The 19,591-nt window shown below is 52.2% G+C and overlaps 1 protein-coding gene across 1 annotated transcript in view; it reads right to left on the bottom strand.

The window, feature by feature from the left end:
• Window positions 1–16,408, bottom strand: part of TIMP2 (TIMP metallopeptidase inhibitor 2) — a 54,063-nt gene extending 37,655 nt beyond the window's left edge. Inside the window, exon 1 of the mRNA XM_068976252.1 lies at window positions 16,248–16,408. Within this exon, the coding sequence (XP_068832353.1) occupies window positions 16,248–16,377 (130 nt within the window). The 5' untranslated portion in view covers window positions 16,378–16,408. The remainder of the gene's footprint in view (window positions 1–16,247) is intronic.
• Between the last annotated feature and the right edge of the window lie 3,183 nt (window positions 16,409–19,591).

The following is a 19,591-nucleotide window of genomic DNA, read 5'->3' as shown; positions in this document are numbered from 1 at the left end:
AGGAACAACCACATTCATCCCCAACCCTGTCCCACTAGCTTCCACTGTCCATCCTCCCCAGTCGAACTGTAGGTGCAGAGCCCCATGGTGCAAGGACTTTCAGTTAGCCTCTGGACATGTGGCCTGGACATCCTTACTGACCCACTTCCTAGGGCCCCCTTCAGAGCCTCACCAAACCACTGGCCACAGAGAGAACACGGCCCCCACAATGGATAAGGTGCCGGACCCAAGAACCTCAGCCCTGGGTGGTCTGCATAGGGTTTCCGGGGCCCACTGACCAAAGTTGGCTGGAATTGCAGCTCTCCACCTTCGCCAGCAGCCCAGCACCCGCCCTAGCTGGTGAACTCTGGCAGCCGCTGCCACGGAAATGACAGAGCTGCTGTGCCGTGACATCAGAGCAGGGGAGAAGTCAGAGACAGTGACGGGCCAGCCAGAGAGCGAGCACGGGTCAGCACACCGGTTATGGGTCCACTGATCACGGAAGACTTGGCTTAAACAGCTGGGGCGATGAGCGCATGCATGCGTGCTAAGTCACTTCAGTCGTGTCTGACTCGTTTTGCAACGCTATATGGAATGTGGCCTGCCAGGCTGCTCTGCCCACAGGATTCTCCAGGCAAGAATACTGGAATGGGTGCCACTTCCTTCTCCGGGGATCGTCCCAAACTAGGGATTGAACCCATGTCTGTCTACCTGCACTGGCAGGCGGGTTTTTGCCAATAGCGCCACCTGGGAAACGCCCGGCAATGAGCAGAGGGATGGCAGACGGCGACCATGAAGATGCCTGTGGAGAGTGAGCTTGCGTGCTTTCGATGTTTAAAGATGGCCTGGCAGGGAGAAAACCCTTCCTGTTCCAGCTTGACAGCACGATCACAGTGGTCCTCGTCAGGACGTCTCTCTTCTGAGTTGCGGCACCTCAAGGTCAGGGCTCCCTGACTATGCTGGCCACCCCTCCTCCCACAGGGAGGGTGTCTGGTCCACTCAGGTTGGGGACGCTTGCCCCTCCAGGATCCACTGCTAAGCTGAGCTGACTGGAGGTGGAGGGAGGGAATGCTGGCCTGGGGCCCCCGCTGCACACCCAAATTAAGAAATCATACAAGCCTGACCTCACGGCTAGGACTTAGGGCACTCGTCTTGAGAAATTTAGTTTGGGGGACATGATATTGGTCCCGAGATGTCAAAGCAACCGATCTCAGGGTTTGGTTTCTTGACAGTCAACAGCAGGAACTTGGAATCTTGGAGGCAGAGCGGATCCAAGGATGAAACTCTTTCGTGTGGGGCTGGAAGGGTTCTGGAGAGGTCATCTGGTCCCTGACCTGGCACGTGGTGGGAGGAATTCTGCCCCTGAACCCCTCAACCACAGCCCACCCCACCCACTCTCTGGGCCCCTCTTCCAGGCCCCCTAGATACAAAATCTTATGTGTATTTCTCCTTCCCCAGAGCATACTCAGCCCCCAGTCTCTTAGCCTCTTCTCAGCAAGGTCATGGACACTCACCTTCAGCATGGGACAAGTTTGGAGTGGGGTCAGTGGGGAGGGCAGATAATATGACTAAAACCTACAGCCTGTGGGGCCTTTGATGGCATTCCAGAATGTCCCAGCACAGCCACCACTGCCATCCTCTTCCAGACGATCCTGCACTGAGGGCATTTCTCCCAAGCCCAGGCTCTCCCGACACCAGCTTAGTGATTCCGAGAACATGGTTCCCATCCTCTGGATGACCCTGCTCTGCTCAGGGGGCCCTTCTTCATGGGGCCCATTGCTGAACGTGGACCAAACCAGCTTTAAGAGTCTGGGTCCCATCCTACTGTTGCCCACAGTCAGACCCATCCTTCAGCAAACTCTGACTTTAAAAACAACACGTGTCATTCAAGTTCAACACAGAAAAATTAGAAAACCACATTGCAGAAGCAAACCTAATTCCTCCTCCTTTATCTGAACATTTTACAACTCAGTAAAAAGTCCTCGGGGACTCCAGAGTTTACGACTCCATGCTTCTACTGCAGGGGGCGCAAGTTCTATCCCTGGTCAGGAACTAAGATCCCACATGCTGCTCAGCTTGGCCAAAAAAAAAAAAAAAAAAAAAACCTGCACCCTTCGGTCCTGCAGAGCATCTGCGGCTGTGATGTACCTAACACTGAGATAAACAAGATGGAGGTGAGGATCCTCGTGAGGAGATGCTAGCACACATCCTTTCTTATTTTCTGCAGAAAAATTTATAGATTCAGAGTTGCTTGACCACAGGGGAGACTTCTTTTCTCCCTTTCTTTTTCTTGTATAGTTGACTTACAATATTGTGCTAGTTTCTGGTGTACAGAAAAGTGATTAAACTATACGTACCTTCTTTTTCATATTCTGTTCCATTCTGATTTATTACAGAATGTTGAATGTGTCCCTGTGCCCTACAACAGGACTTTGCTTTATGTTCAGTGGTTTATATAATCTAGCCTTCCACCCACTTTCCCCTTTGGCATCCATGTTTGCATTCTACGTCTGTGAGTCTGTTTCTGCTTTGTAAATAAGCTCATTTGTATATTTTAGACTTCACATATGAATGACATCCTATGATATTTGTCCTTCTCTTTTTGACTTGCTTCACTTAGTACGATAATCTCTAGGTCCAGCTGTGTTGATGCAAATGGCATTATTTCCTTCTTTTTTTATGGCTGAGTAGTATCCCACTGTATAAACAAACCACATCTTTAGCCATTCATCTGTTGGACATTTAGGTTGCTTTCATGTCCTGACTATTGCAAATAGTGCTGCTCTGAACACTAGGGTGCGTGTATCTTTACAAACCAGTTTTCTCCAGATACAAGCCCAGGAATGAGATTGCTGGATCATGTGGCAACTCCACTTGTAGCTTTTTAAGGAACCTCGACAGTGTTGTCCGTAGCGGCTGTACCAATTTACATTCAAGGGGAGACTTATTTTTAAAGTTGTAGATCGGCGCTGTCAAAATGTCCTTCAAACTTCTAAACTGCTCAGGTTAAGACAAAACACACCCACCTAGAGTCAGCCCTTCCAAGGACAACACGCTTCTTGGCCACGTGGAACAGAGCAATGGAAAGGCCGTAGCTGTGACGTCCAACCTGTTTCCAGAGACTTGAGCCAGGTTCTGGCTCATTAGATTCCTGGCACCACGTCGACCACGAGACCCTGGGTGAGTCATCGACTGTTCCCCATCCAGACAGGGGAGGACACCTGCCTGACCTACCACCTACCTCATGAGTCCTTGCCAACAGGAAGAGACAAAGTCCTTTTGCACCAAAAGGTCATAGTTTTTATGTAAGGGACTTCTGATTGGCGACTATTTGCCGGTCGTTTTACCCTGCTTTCCAGAATTGGCACATAAGAAATAAACACCCCCTTATATGTGTTCCTTTGTTCCCTAGTGTTAGTCCCCCAGGCGTGTCTGATTCTTTGCGGGCCCCATGGACTATAGCCCGCCAGGCTCCTCTGTCCATGGGATTCTCCAGGCAACAATACTAGAGTGGGGAGCCCATTTCCTTCTCCAGATCTTTCCAACTCAGGGATCAAACCCAGGTCTCCTGCACTGCAGACAGATTCTCTACCATCTGAGCCACCAGGGAAGCCCCCTCCTGGAGCCAGTGTGCCCGAGAGGCCAAGACGTCACAACAGAGAATCAGAGACCAGCTGTGCTCATCACTTCTCTGCTCCAATGCCTCTCTTCCCGATACCTGGTTTCTTTCTGGGCAGAGCCTAGCGGGGCCATTTCTCCCAGGGGCTTCTGAGGGTTGAAGGGTAAATGCTGGAGAGGCTGCGGAGAAAAGCCCCCAGGAGAGAACTGTGTTTGCCCTCAAAGCTGTCCTGTCACAGGGTCAACAGTCTTGAAAAGGGACGCTTCCCTGGGAGTGGAAAAGTCCACACAGACCTGAAATCCATGAGTGACCTCCAGTCTTTTCTCCCAGCTACACAGAACACTGTCTGTTTAATATTTATTTTTATTTGTTTATTTGGCTGCACTGGGTCTCAGTTGCAGCATTCAACCTCTTTGTTGTGATTTGCGGGATCTAGTTCCCTGACCAGGGACTGAACCCCAGTCTCTGTCCCGGGAGACTCTGTGCTCCTTGGTGGTCCAGTGGCCACCAAGGAAGTCCCTGGAGTGCTGCTGACAGCCTCCTGGACTCCAGCGCCTGGGGCACCCACTTCATTGTGTGTGTGCAAACGCGCTAGACTTGGGGCCCTGTAGGATCATTCCTACGCATCTCCATGCCTAATGCATTCCTGGCATCCCCCCCTCCTGGTCCTTGTTCTTCAGTACCTCACATGTCACGTGACCCATGTGAGATCACAGTGGTCTGGGGCGTGTCAACCAACTCTGCACAGTGAATTCTCAACTACCCTCACATCACGTGCCTGCACTAAAAACCCATCCGGGGCCCTGAATTCTTGATCTGGACCAAAGGAAGGGCAGCAGAAGTGAGCTGAGCCAAAGAGAAAAACCAGGCTGAGTTTTCCACATTGTAAGGACAGGCAATCCTAAAGGAAATCAACCCTGAATACTCATTGGAAGGACTGATGCTGAAGCGCCAATACTTTGGCCACCTGATGCGAAGAGCCAACTCATTAGAAAAGGCCCTGATGCTGGGAAAGATTGAAGACAGGAGGAGAAGGGGACGACAGAGGATGAGATGGTTGGATGGTATCATCAACTCAATGGACATGGGTTTGAGCAAGCTCTGGGAGATGGTGAAAGACAGAGAAGCCTGGCATGCTGCAGTCCATGGGGTCGCAAAGAGTCAGACACGACTGAGCAACTGAACAACGAGGAAGAGCCAAAAAAAAAAAAAAAACGGAGGGGGCCAGGAAAGTCAGAGGAGGTTTATTTCTTTTTTTATGCACATGACTTTCTTCTTGAGGAGCTCTGAGGACAGAGGCCCACAAGGTTTCACAGAAGCATTATCCAGGATCTCAGAAATCTAGATGGAGTGGGCGGGGTTGACATTTATTGAGTCCCTCCCATGCTTTCGCACACTTTACTCATTCATCAGAAATTCACTCACCATCTGCTGTGGCCCAGCCCTGAGGAGTTTCTTTTTTCAAAAAATATTTTTTATATTTATTTGGCTGCGCCAGGTCTTAGTCTAGACATGTGAACTCAGTTGCAGCATGTGGGATCTAGTTCCCTGACCAGGGACTGAACCTGGGCCCCCGCATTGGGAGCACACAGTCTTAGCCACTGGACCACCAGGGAAGCCCCCCAGACATTTAATTCTGCTTTTGCAGAAGAAACCGAGGCTCAGAGAGGCACAGAGGCAGGACTCAGAACCAGCTCTAGTAGGCTCCAAAGACCCAGGCTTTTCCTCTGATATCTTTTACTGCATCTTTTTTTCTCTAAAATGTCAGACCACTTCCCCATCCTGTCCTTGGTTAACAATCAGCTGTTGAGAAAGATGATAACGATAACCCTGTATGCAAGACAGCAAAAGAGACACAGATGTATAGAACAGTCTTTTGGACTCTGTGGGAGAGGGAGAGGGTGGGATGATTTGGGAGAATGGCATTGAAACATGTATAATATCATATCTGAAACGAATCACCAGTCCAGGTTCGATGCATGATACTGGATGCTTGGGGCTGGGTCACTGAGACGACCCAGAGAGATGGTACGGGGAGGGAGGAGGGAGGAGGGTTCAGGATGGGGAACACGTGTACACCTGTGGCGGATTCATGTTGATGTATGGCAAAACCAATACAATATTGTAAAGTAATTAACCTCCAATTAAAATAAATAAATTTATATTAAAAAAAAGAATCAGCTGTTGAAGTGCCTCCTAACTAGAGACTTTGACGGTCATCAGTGAGTCAAAGCAAAGCCTGGTGCAGAGCCTGAGGGCTGAGCCGAGTCGGTGAAGATGACCTGACCCTACAGGGTCTCCAGGAAGCCCAACCAAGACCTCCAGACCACAGATGAGAAAGGGCCAAGTGAAGACTCATCCCAAACCAGGCTCCGTCCCTGGGAACTCTCCACCCTAGAACGTCACACAGCAGAAGGCTTACGGCCTTGAAACTCATCTCTCCCTCTCTAGGGTTCACAGGTTCAAAATTCACTGCATCTTCAGGGTCAGTTCAGAGAATGATACCCCAAGGCATCAGTCTTTCTGGAAAGCAAGGAGCAGGCCACCAGGTGAGAGGTGAGTCGACCCCAGAAAGTTCATACCCAGGGATGAGGGAAAGTTTTCATAAAGGGCAAGATGGTAATTCACGTAGCTCTGTTGCAACCACTCAAGGCTGCCATTTTTACAGCCCGTAAGCAGCTGCAGACTTTGTATTAGGAATGGGTATGGGTGCATTCCAGTAAAACCGTATTTACCGTAACAGGAGATCAGAGGTGGGTGGGGGGGTAGTGGGGGTACTGTTTGCCAAGCCCTGAAAGGCTACCTCCTATGCGTCCTGTTGCAGGGCATGGCCTTGCTGCTGCAGCACCAGGTGGAAACATACTACCTGAGTCTCATTGGAAATATCAGACTGAACCCAGCACAGGGGTCCTTGGGATGCTAAAATCAGATAGTGGTGATGGCTGCACAGCTCTGCGACTGCATTGAAAAACCCACTGAGCTGTCCTTTATTTAATTTATAATTTAATTAATTAACTTATAAAGGAGAACTGAAATTTATTGATTTTGGCCATGTCGCACGGCATACGAGGATCTCAGTTCCCCCGAGCAGGGATCGAACCCCTGTGCCGCCCTACGGTGCAAACGCAGAGTCTTAACCACTGGAGCGCCAGGGAAGCCCCTCCCTGAATTGCCCGCTTTAGACGGGTGAATGGTAGAATCACAGCTCAACAAAGCAGAGAAAAAGCATACATCTCTGAGGCAGAAAAATGGTAACAGTTCTTTTCAAGAAGCAATAAACCCTTCCCGAATCTGCTTCTCAGAGGAACAAGGCAAAGGGAGGCAGCCCTGGATGTGATCCCCACCCTCTAGGTTCAAGGCTCTCACGGCCTCGCTTGTAGCCTTCTCTTCCGCCTTCCCAATCCTGAAGATATCCCTACCCCAGTCTTCCTGTTGCCTTTTCACTTTAAAATAATTATACAACTAACACACGTTAATCACAGAAAATTTAGAAAATACAGATAAGCAAAACGAAATAAAAACTACCCTTGATCTCACCCACTGCCTAGAATTTTGACAGACATCCTGCTAGACTTTTCTCTACATGTGTATGTATAAGCACAATTTTTAAAAAAAAAACAGACTAGAGATAAATACAGAATCAGTAAACTACATTAAAAAAAGCCAGGGGAAAAAAAAAAAAAGCCAGGGAATTTTCACCATAAAGCCCAGGACAGTGGTTATCTAAGGAAAAGGAGGTCCTCTTTTCCTTAGGGACCAGGAGGAATTAAGAGAGTTTTTAGGGTTGGCAGGGTCTTGTTTTTTTTAACCTGAGTATCTGCTTGATAACTTTGTTAACAGTGTACAGTTATGCACTGTGCATTTAAAAATTATATTAGACAGGGTTTGAAACGCGAAAGCATACAGATGTAACAGGGCTTTTAAATTTAATGCACTCTGAACATTTTTCTAGGTCATAAACATGAATCTATAATACTGTTTTAAATGACTGCTTAATATTCTGCTGTCAGGATAGAGCTTAATTTAATTTAGCTCATCTCCAGTTGATGGGGAAATCTCCCGAACAAGGTCAGCTCTCCAGAGTTCTCCTTCATGGTCCTCCATCCTTCATGCTCTGCAGAGACCGCCCCCTCCGAGCCTCGGTGGACCGAAATGGTCGCCTTCAGCTTCCCCTGTACGCCTCCTCGCATTTTAAAACCCTGCCTTCTTACTCTGCCATTTGATAGTCATATGACCCAAGCAAATGAATCAGCTGGTGCCTCAATCTGATCATCTGTAAAATAGGGATAATTATAAATTAGATGAATTAACAGCAAAAATGTGTGAAACACGGTTCCAAGCACTTAGCACCGATGGTGACAGCTGCTGTTACCGTTTGTCATAGTCACTCTTCCCTCACAGACCTAGCGCAGTTTCCCTCCCAGTTTCCTGGCCGCCCTCCTGGAGGCACCAGAGCCCAGCTTGTGCGTCTCTGCACCCCCCCACACCTGTATGAGAGCCACGCCAGCTCTCGGGGTGGGGTGAGGATTACGCACCCAGCACAGCATCAAGCACAAAAAGTCAATACCCTCCCAACCCCAACAGTCTCCATGGGCACCGTCCCAGGCACTGCACTTCTGCCCTAGGAGATTGGATCATCGCTTCTTGGGAAATGGAGAAACCGAGGCAGAGGGCACCTGCCCAAGTCTCACCCCTGGACTGAGGCGTGGGCTGCAGGGCAGCCATCCTGACCATGCTGCTCCGAACCTACGTGCCCCCACCCCTTTCTCTGCCTCTTCCCTCCAAGGCCCCTCACTCATTCCCATGATCCGCTGGAGCTACAGCTGGAGACCCCCCTGTCTCTCTTTCCCAGCAGAACTCAGCAGGGAACGCGCACCCCCGCTGACCACCTGACCACATTAGGGGATGCCTGGCCCCAGCCCTGAGGTCAGACCCCAGAGGCAGCCCCCAGCCACCCTGCCCTGCCCCTCCAGCCTATCACCCTCCCTCCTTCCTGAGTTCCTCCCCCGTCAGGTACCTGCTCTGCTCACTTGGGTGACTACAAGCCCCTTAACCCGGCTCTCCTGCCTGCAGCTTCCTTCTTCCTCCCCTGCCATGTCTAACAGCTCTCAGGGGGACAGCAAAGACCCTCACCCTGGTCCCCACGGCTGGGGCTCAAGGCTGCCCACCCTTTGGTTCCAGAGCCCCTACTCCCCCCACAGGCCATAAGAACACCTTCTAAGGCAGTGGCTAACCTTTTAGAGGTCACATATCCCTTTGAGAACCTGGTGGAAGCCACAAACACAGGCATGCACACACTCAGCTGAGCTGACTGCTTCAGGGCTCAAGGCTGTCCTGCCAGCCCATCTCTGGACACACATTCACACCCCCCGGGTTCAAAGGATGAAAAGGATCAGTCGTGTCCGACTCTGCGACCCATGGACTGTAGCCTGCCAAGCTCCTCTGTCCATGGGATTTTCCAGACAAGAATACTGGAGCGGGTTGCCATTTCCTCCTCCAGGGAATCTTCCCAACCTAGGGATCGAATCCAAGTCTCATGAGCTTCCTGCATTGCAGGCGGATTCTTTACCACACTGCACCATCCGGGAAGCTCCCTGCCCCCTGGGTTAGGACCCTTCTTTAGAGGTAACATCTCAATTTGATTTTAAACTTAAAAAAAAAAATTATTATATTTTAAAATGGCTGATCTGCTGGCCATGTGGGAAATTAGTTCCCCAACCAGGGTTCAAACTCATGCAATGGAAACTAGGAGTCTTAACTACTGGACCACCAGGAAAGCCCCTCAATTTGATTTTTACAGCAAACCCTCACCCAGTCCACCGTGCTGGGGCCTCCAGAAGCTTAACGCAGGAGGCTAACTGCACACAGCTGACCCCAATTTTATCAGCTACAAAATGGGATTCCCCTGGGTCTGTATCACTTTTCCACTGGAGCTGCACATCCATGCAGTGATGGCGGCACCGAAGGCTCCAGGATCCCAGCCAGACCAGGCCTCGGGGGCCCGGGACTGTGGGCCTGGGCTGGGGGAAGCCAGCTTCATTCCTGCCCTTTTGGAGATGCTGGTGCCCCTGACCATCCCTCAGGCTGGAAGTCCTCCCCAGCCTCACTCCTCTTGACTGCCTTTCCTCCCAGCCTTCCAGGGTGTCTCACATACCCCTCCTGCACCCTGACACCCTGTGGTCTCACGGTCTACGGGCCCTGTGGCAGCCAAACAGAAACCTAGCCAATCACTCTCAAAGTCTACCTGTTCATTTTAAAACTGGGCACAAGTGCTGCTGTCAGGCCGTATGCTAAGTATCTATAAGGTTCTCCTCTCAAATCCAAGTTGCCTTGGTTACCCACTTTGGAGATGACTGCTCTGTGCAAACTTTGGTGGGCATCAGAATCACCTATGAGATGCCAATGGCCAAGCCCTGGGTCCTGAGGGTCCCATGTGTGTCTGTGTGTGCACTCAGTCGTGTCTGACTCTGTGACCCGATGGACTGTAGCCTGCCGGGTTCCTCTGTCTATGGAACTTTCCAGGCAAGAATACTGGAGTGAGTTGCCATTTCCTTCTCTAAGGGATCTATCTGACCTAGGGATGGAACCCGTGTCTCCAGCACTGGCAGCCGGATTCTTTACCACTGAGCCACCTGGAAAGCCCCAATATGGGACGCTAATTCAGACATCTGCCTTTTGGCAAAATCCCTGAGCAATGCCCACTGTCGCCACAGGGGCACAACCTCAGTGCTTCTCCTGGGGTCCTTCCAGATGGAATGCAAACTCCACGTGATGAACCGGATGTCTAGTCTCATTCGTCCTTTTGGGCCCTGCTGTCCAAGAGCCTGCTATGTACCCAGACTCTCACCTTTCCCAAGTAGCCTGTCTGTTTACTTTGGCACCATGAAATGGCACTTAACCATGCCTAGTCCACAGAGAAGGCAATGGCACCCCACTCCAGTACGCTTGCCTGGAAGATCCCATGGACAGAGGAGCCTGGTAGGCTGCAGTCCATGAGGTTGCTAAGAGTTGGACACGAGTGAGCGACTTCACTTTCACTTTTCACTTTCATGCACTGGAGAAGGAAATAGCAACCCACTCCAGTGTTCTTGCCTGGAGAATCCCAGGAACGGGGGAGCCTAGTGGGAGGCCCTCTATGGGGTTGCACAGAATCGGACACAACTGAAGCGACTTAGCAGCAGCATGCCTAGTCCATGTTTCCCTAGCTCTATCCTCCAATTTAGGGTTCTTTATGCTTCCAACCTTGACTTCCTAAGTCCGCCCTTCTCTTTTCAGAAAGCCCATCCTAGCCACAAGACCACTTGCTCTTGGCTCCGGGGGTGTGTGTGTATACGCAGGGTGGAGGCATGTCCAGGACAGGGGAGAAGAATCAGTGGCATTTACACTCCCACCCCAGGTCTGCCTTCTCTTTATCTCCTTTCTTGTATTTTTTTCTTTTTTTTGCTTTATTGAGATATAACTGACATATAGCACTGTATAAACTGAAGGTGTACAGCATACATAATCATTTGACTTACATATATCATGAAATGATTACCATGAAATATTACATTAACACCCATCATATAAATACACATTAAAAGAAAACCAATTTTTTTTTCCTTGTGATGAGAACTCTTAGGTTTGCCCTCGTAACAACTTTCTTATCTATCACCCAGCTGTCTTAACTACAGGCAACACATTGTACGTTAAATCCTTAGTACTTATTTTTATTTTTTAAACTTTTTATTTTACATTGGTGTATAGTTGATTACGGAGAAGGCAATGGCACCCCACTCCAGTCCTCTTGCCTGGAAAATCCCATGGACGGAGGAGCCTGGTGGGCTGCAGTCCATGGGGTCAGGAAGAGTCAGCCACGACTGAGCAATATGTCACTTTCACTTTTCACTTTCATGCCTTGGAGAAGGAAATGGCAACCCACTCCAGTGTTCTTGCCTGGAAAATACCAGGGACGGGGGAGCCTGGTGGGCTGCCGTCTATGGGGTCGCACAGAGTCGGACACGACTGAAACGACTCAGCAGCAGCAGCGGCAGCATAGTTGATTAACAATGCTGTGATGGTTTCAGGTGTATAGCAAAGTGGTTCAGTTAATATACACACTTTTTCTTTCTCCTTTTTTTTTTTTTTTTTTTTGCCCATCCGCTAGACTGCCCCGGGGTCCTCCAAGCATATCTCTTAGCTGTTTTGGGAGCCAAGGGCTTCATCTGCTCCCACAGCCCCTTGGGCACTGGATCAGTGGCTCAGGATGAGGATGGCTGCATGCCCCCACCCGAGCCTGGGAGTCAACTACACCCGCGCATATGGGATGCCCTTGGCAACTCAGCAGAGACGGCAAAGAGAAATAGCGGGATCCCAGCCCATCTGCAGCTCAAGGACTAGCATCCAAGACCACTGATTGCAGAGGACACGGCAGTCCCCAAGCTGCAAGCTGGCACCACGCCCTCAGATCAGAGAGGGAAGAATACGTACGGTAGGAGAGCGCCCTCCCAGCCACATGCCACACCCACAGCACAGCCTCTAAGCCCTGCACACATCTCTTCCCACTTCCCAACCCAGGTTCTAGTCAACCCCCTGGAGAATACATCCATCCAGGGACACTGTCCAGGACCAGGAACTCAAGTGCCCCACCCCTGCCACGGTACCCTCCTCCTCCCATCAGAACCTGGAATCTCTCTTTGGAACCCCAAATGCTTTTCATCTTGTGACCCAGTTACTCTCTTCATTATTTGCCCGAAGCACATGGAGTCTGGTTTACTTTAAACCATCCCCTGGCAGTTGGCTGGGGTGGGGGGTTCTACAGGGCTTCGGTCCCCCTTGACCCACACAGTCTTACACCCACTTCCACCCTGCCTGGAGCCAGAGTCCTGGTATTCCTTCCCAAGGGCAGGGAAAATGCCTTGCATCTCCCTGCCATCCCCTGGGGTGGAGTGGGTCACTCCATAACTGCTTGTTGAAACGCAAGCAAGCCCAATAGGCTAACTGGGATTACAAAACACAGCTGATTGTACACTGTGCAAACAGACTTGCCAACAGTGTCTTTAAAGACACCCACCCACACCCCCACGGCACCCAAGGCCTCACTCTGCTCACAGGAAGCTCTGCCTTGCTTTCTCCCAGCATGTTTCTGGAGAGGGCACTGCCCTTTCTGAGTGCCTGCTGTGTATCTCCCCGAGAGCCCACTATCTGGAACCCATCAGCGTGTGCCCTAGGCCAGCCCATTTGCCCTGGCAACCAGCATGTGGCCTTGGCTGCAGGCCCTGCCCCACTTGGTGCTAGAGACCATTGGAGGGTCTGCAGAAAGCAGTGACTGGAGATGGAAGCGTTCTGAGAAAGATGGACTGGAGGTGCTTTTCTGGAAGACAGTGGCCCTGGGCACCACCACCCAGGTCAGAGTGGGTGGGGACTGGTGGAGATTTTACCGTCTGGATCCAGGGAGCTCCTGGATTTACCTGTGACTCCAGAAACCAGCTGGAGCAGCCCAGGTCTGCCAAGTCACTCAGCTGGCTTAAGGAACCCCAAACTCCTTCACAGTGGCACTGCCCAAAGAGCAAGCCCAATGCTGGCTTCCAGCCAGATTCCTGGAGCCATGCGGGCCTGCAGGAGATGGCGAAGGACTCATCCACTAGATAAGACAGGGCCAGGCCAGCGGCACTTTGGAGCAGGGCTCTGAGACCCAAAAGGCTTCCGGCTTATTCCCACTTTCCTGGAAAGGTCAGGGAGCAGGGCCGTCCAGGAAGAGCCCCGGTCACCCCTTCCCACCCCTTCCTCCTCAATCACATAACCTCATAACAAACTTTCTGCCAACCCCAGTTCCAATCCCACAGGCTGCAAGAGCTAAGGAGATGCCATCCCCCACCCTTCCCCCAGTAATCTCTACACAGGCAGACAGAAACATAACTGTTTCTTAAGCCAACTGCCTCTTGCCGACCCCAAGCCTTTTATTAAGCCTGCGTCCAGCCAACAATGAAAGGAGCTGGCACGCTGCATTAAAGATCAGTCTTTAGGGAACCCCAGTGTGCAACAGGCCATCACCCTTCCCGGATCCCTGGCCCACTTCCCTGGTGGCAGTCACCTGTAGAGCTTGACAACTACAAAAGCCAAGATCTGAGCCAGATTTTGTGTCTGCAAAGAGCTCCAGACCCCAGGCAATTCTGCTGTCAGTCAGAGCAGGGAATCATCATCAAGGACGTCATGGACTTGTACCACGTAAAGTGGAGGTGGAAAGGCTATCATTTTGCAAGGTTTCCTCCACAGCCACCCAGGTCTGCCACCCTAGGCTGTCTCTGCGACATGTCCCCAGTTGAGTGAGCACAGAAGGGCTGCCTGCACAACGGGACTGGGCAGCATTCCCCCCAAATTCGCATCCACCCAGAAGCTGTGAATGTGACCTTATTTGGAAATAAGAGTCTTTGCAGATGTGATCAAATGAAGATGAGGTCAGTGGACTAGGGTGGGCCCTGAATCCAATGACTGGTACCCAAGTAAAAGGAGAGGACACACACACACAGAGAAGGCGGCCACCTGAAGACAGAGCAGAGATGGGAGTGATGTGTCTGCAAACCAAGGGACACCCAAGACTGCTTGGAGCTACCAGGAGAGGGGCCTGGCACAGATTTTCCCTCCGGGCTTTCAGAAGGAACCTGCGCTGCCAACACCTTCATTTTGGACTTAAGGCCCCTAAGCTGTGAGAGATCGATCTCTGCTGCCTTAAGCCCCCCATTTGTGGTCACTTGTTACAGTAATCATGGGGACCAAAAACTCTGGGCTCTGCAGCAGGACCATGGCATCAGCACACCCTGTGGAACCTCTGGGCTGGGCTGAGGTGAAAAGTTTTGGCTCTACAATGACTTTGATACAATGACTGAGACACAAATGCCAGGAGATGCAGGTGGAAGAGAGGGCAACCTACAAAGCAAGGAGCCTTGAGGCATATGGACACTCCTGGACCCTGACCTTTGCTGTCCTTAATCCAAATCTAAAGCAGAAAACAGCCCCAGCGCTGCCTCAGCTGATGCTGAGCAAGGATGGGAGTTGCTGGCTGGACATCCTCTCTGTGCAGCTGAGGAGTGTGAGATGGTCCCAAGCCCAACCCCTTCCTGCTCCTAGAATCTTCTAATTTATGGATTCTTTCCGGCCCTGGGCCTGATCCTGCCCCAGAAACACAGCTTCTCTTTCTGCAAGAGGCCTGGACAGGTCTGGACTCCCAGGGGACACCCCTTGGAGGGCCGATCCTGACTCCCACACCAGGACGAGCCTCTCCTCCCCATGCCAATCTTCCTGAGCAGTGAAGCCAAGTTGGAGGGCTTCCCACGGTTGGGGTGCTGTAGGGAGCCACTCTGGGAGTGCACGCTGGGTCCCAAGTGCAGGTTGGCCTGAGCTATGTGACTCGCACAGGTAGGATCACCTGAAGACTGCCTGGAGCTGGCGGTGGTGGCAGCTCCAAGGGCCAATTGGGCTGTGGCCAGAAGTCGTGGCGAGATCAGAACGGTATGGTTCAGAACGGGAGAAACCCAGAGACCCCAGCTTTGAGCCTGCATAGGTGAGGGCAGCCCAGCCTCCCTACCCCTGGCAACAGGCTGTGGGGCTGGCTGAGACTTAGAAGCAGAAAATAAACCTGTGCGGAAGTGAGAGGGAGCCACAGAGACCCACCTGCTGTACATCTGTCGTCTTGGTGAAACCTGTCCCAGGAAAACCAGGGCAGTGGAGGCCTGCAAGTGAGAACTAGATGGAAACCTCCAAGGTCAGCTGGTTCTCCCCATTTTGCGGTGCTCTCTCCCCACTCTGCCTCCTGCCCCTATGTGGCTCAGAATAACTGGGCTCTCTTTTCCTTGCCAGCTCCCATATTTGGGGGACAAGGAATCTGGAGGGGAAAGGATATGTGCTGAGGAGTCTAGGCAGCCAGACAACCCTACCTGCCATCTCCAGTCACCAAAGCTTGTGTGGATGTCCAGAAAAAGCGGTCCCTACTCAAGGACCATCCTGCCTGTCCCTGCAGAGCTGTGCCTCCTGGGCAGAGCCGGGGAGGAGCCGGCCCTGGGGCTCGGCCCATCTTTCGGATTGCCCCACTGAACCCGTGGGGAACCTGCCCAAGGGAGGGACGCTTCCATCCAGCCCCAGCCGGATCTGGTGAACCCCACATGGGGTTGCTGGCAGAGGCCCAGGCGGAGTAGCTCTTCCCCACCCAGCTCCAAGCCCAGAGGAGCCCAAGTCCCATCTCATCTGTGAAAGTTTCTTCCTGGGGTCCTCCGTCCTTCAACCCACCGAGGTCAAGAGGGCCCCCACTCCCGCGCTGTGGCCCCCACTCTCCCCGCCCCCCCTCGCTGGCATCCCGGGGCCCTCCGCCTGCCAAAACCCAATCCGCTCCCTGGCTCCCTTTCTGGGGCTGGAAATGCAGCGGAATTTCGGTGGAATTTTGAGGTTGAGAAGCATCTCGGCAGAGAGGAAAAGAAAGGGAGAGAAGGAATGGGGAAAAAGAAAGTACGATTTTGGTGTCAACTTGCAGGATTCTAGAAAGCACCAAGGCCCCCGGGAGGCGGGCGCTGGGTCCCTCTGCAGGATGCGGACGGGCGGGGCGCTGGCGAAACCTCGAGGTCCCGCGCACCCCGCGGGGGCGGTGGGCGCCCGGCCGGGGCGGGGTCGCCGTCCTTACCTATGTCTGCATTGCAAAACGCCTGTTGCGGGTGCACCGGGGAGCAGCTGCAGGCGTCGGCCCGGGGGAGCAACGTCCCCAGCAGCAGGAGGCAGAACGCGAGCGGCAGGCTGCGGGCCGCGGCGCCCATGGCGGGCGGAGGGGCGGGGGTCGCGGACTCGGGCTAGCCGCCGCCGCCTGGGCTCGGGGCGCTCCCCTCTCGCCGGCCGGGGCCCCGCTGGTCTGGACGGCACTCCGCGGGCGCGCTCTCCTCTCCGGCCCTCACTCGCCGCACAAACTTTCTTGGCTCTAGGTTGCGGGGTGCAGCGAGGGGGGCGCGGGGCGCGGCTGACGGCGCGGAGGCGAGAGCTGGCTGGGGGGCGGCGAGCGAGCGAGCGCGCGCGCCGCGGACCTGGTCCCGGGTGCTCCACTGCCTTCTATGGTTGTGTGCGCTGCGGGTGCGGGCCGAGCCGGCCTTTTATTGCGCTTCGAGGCGGTTTGGCTCCGCCCCCCGGTGGCGGGCAGCCAATGCCGGCTCCGGGAGCTCTCGGCCGCCTCCCTCCTCGCGCGCCTCCCGCGCCTCCCGGCCCTCCCCCAAGTCCGGCTTTTGTTGTGCCCAGCCTGGCACTGCCCGGGCCCCCAGCTGCTCACCTGGCTTCCCACCGCTCGGAGCCGCACCCCCGCAGCCTCCCAGATCGTCAGAGGTTGGTGGGGGGAGGACACTGCAGGCAGACAGCGCCCAGTGGACCCTGACTCAGCACTTGGGACTCGCAGTCCACCTCTCCAGGGCACCAGGCGACCCACCCATCACCGCTTCCCCTCCAGCTTGGCGCGGGAGGTGTACGCTGCCTGATTCACTTCCACCCCTGGGATCCCTGCGATTCTAGCCGGGATTGAGGGAAAGGATGTGCTACTTTGGAGCACGGATCGGATCGTTCTCTGCCGCCCCTCTCCCTGCACCCTGCTGGGTGGACTCCTGAAACTTACTGAGAACACCTTTTTCAATTAGAGGCCTTAGAATTTTAAGTGCGATTGGCCAGTAGAGTCAGGGGGCGCGGGGTGGTGGGGGGAGGGGGGGAAGTGGGTTCTATGAACAGCACAGGATTTCATATAAACCGGCCGTCATTTTGACCAGCCGGCAAGAGTGAGGAGCCAGCCCAGAAGAAAAAAGGGTTGGATGAAGGTGTTTTCTGGGCTCTCCTTCTTTAGCCCACAAATGTGGAAGCTGAAATACTTTATCCAAAACAGTTCTGTGTTCCAGGAAAGGCAGAGGGTCTTAGAGGCATGGATGGCATGGAAAATGTGACCCCCCCGGGGATCTCTGTCTCTGAGCCCCCTCTGTGGTGGGCACTGTTGCACGTAGGGCCTCATTCTTGTCATCTAGCCCAGGAGTTGTAAACTGAGAAAATGACACAAACAATCATTGTCCGCTCCACTATGTAATGCTGTCTTGGGATATGAAACAGGAAAATACTGAAAGAAATTTTAAAAATGGCTGCCTTCTGTTTATGCATGGTTTTGAACCAGTAAATGGGCACCCCCAGAGTAAATTGATTGGAGATTCGTTCCCTGAGGACTGAAAACCAAGAGGAGAATAGCAGGATAATTAAGAGAGGAGGCTGGGCTCTGCCCAGTCATTCTCATTCTGGAGGTCAGGAGATCTCCCAACCACACAGGCACAGAAAGGCTTGTTGGAGGTCAAAGAGGAGTGATGCTAACCTAATGCCAGGCTACCCGTAGGTTTTTCTGGTAGAATCCATCTTGGCCAAGAGATGCATGTGCCCATATAGAAGGATTCTGAGACACGCCAAATGTAGACTGTGAAGCAGACAAATCAAAATGATCGGCCAAAGGAAACCAGAAAGAAACGCCCCATTTAAGTGATTTAAATTGCCACAAGGGTGCAACTCAGGGACTTTCCCTGAGTCTGCCCGTGTCTCTATCTGCACGTACTGTACTCTCTTTCCTTATAATAAATCCTTTGAGTCACTACTCTCTGTCTTTGTGGGGATTCTTTTCTGCAAAGCTGAAGCGCCAGAGCCTTGTCATTGACCGCTGGTCTAGTGGCTAGAACTTGGTGCTTTCACTGCTGCGACTTGGCCCCAATCTCTGGCTGGGAACCCAAGCCCCACTTCAAGCCATTGCAGCCCGTGGCGACCCCGGATCACTTGGAAACAGACAACTTAGAGAAAAGTTAAACTGGTAGAATCCGGACAATTCCAAAGTCAGTGCTTCAGCTTCTGTTTCTGTAAAATAAAGTGTCATTTGTGAAATGATGTTTGATGCTAACTTAGTGAGTACAGTTAATGCAGAAAATTATGACAAGTTGGCTGTCTGTAGCCTTTGCTTTCTTTGTTATTGCAGGTAGAACAAAATGCTGTTGAACTTTACAGAAGCTAAAATTCATTTGTCAGTTTATGAAAGAAATAGATAACCTAGGGGCTTTCAGCCTTTTAGGCAAGGTAGACACATAGATGATCAAGTACACAGAGGATGAGAAATACATTACAGGCAGATTGATGGTGGTGCAGGAGGGGATTGGGGTCCACACTGGGCACAAGGCAGGAAAGGAGTTGCCTGGGCTGGCCTTCCTTCCATCAGGAGTGCTTTCTTAAACATCGACAGTGGACGCTGTTCAAAGAGTAGGATGGTCAGGCCACCACGGAACAGACAACAATCCCTGGACCAGTGAGACTCCTGAGCTGGTGGAAGAGGAAAGAAATGAAGGGAGAGGAGCCGCGGAGGAGACTTTTGAGGGTCTGGTAGGGGATCTCATCTTCTTCTGAGGTCAGAGCTTCTAGAGCAGAGGGGCAAAGCGATCCCCTCTGAAAGGATGCTCTCTGTAGTGGGATGGGCAGGAGTAGAGGCAAAGGGTCCACCTTGTGGCTCAGAGATGCTGCAGCCCAGCTGCCTCAGTGGCCTTGCCAAGCCTCTGCCTCCCCGTCTACAACATAGGGATAAAAGCCCCTTCCTAATATGTGAACCATGAGCTTCCAGATGTTCAAGCTGATTTTAGAAAAGGTAGAGGAACCAGAGATCAAATTGCCAACATCTGCTGGATCATGGAAAAAACAAGAGAGTTCCAGAAAACCATCTATTTCTGCTTTATTGACCATGCCAAAGCCTTTGACTGTGTGGATCACAATAAACTGTGGAAAATTCTGAAAGAGATGGGAATACCAGACCACCTGACCGGCCTCTTGAGAAACCTGTATACAGGTCAGGAAACAACAGTTAGAACTGAACATGGAACAACAGACTGGTTCCAAACAGGAAAAGGAGTACGTCAAGGCTGTATATTGTCACCCTGCTTATTTAACTTATATGCAGAGTACATCATGGGAAATGCTGGGCTGGAGGAAGCG

This window comes from Capricornis sumatraensis, chromosome 8 (genome assembly GCF_032405125.1).
Source record: "Capricornis sumatraensis isolate serow.1 chromosome 8, serow.2, whole genome shotgun sequence".
Taxonomy (NCBI): domain Eukaryota; kingdom Metazoa; phylum Chordata; class Mammalia; order Artiodactyla; family Bovidae; genus Capricornis; species Capricornis sumatraensis.
This window is presented reverse-complemented; position numbering and strand designations above follow the sequence as displayed.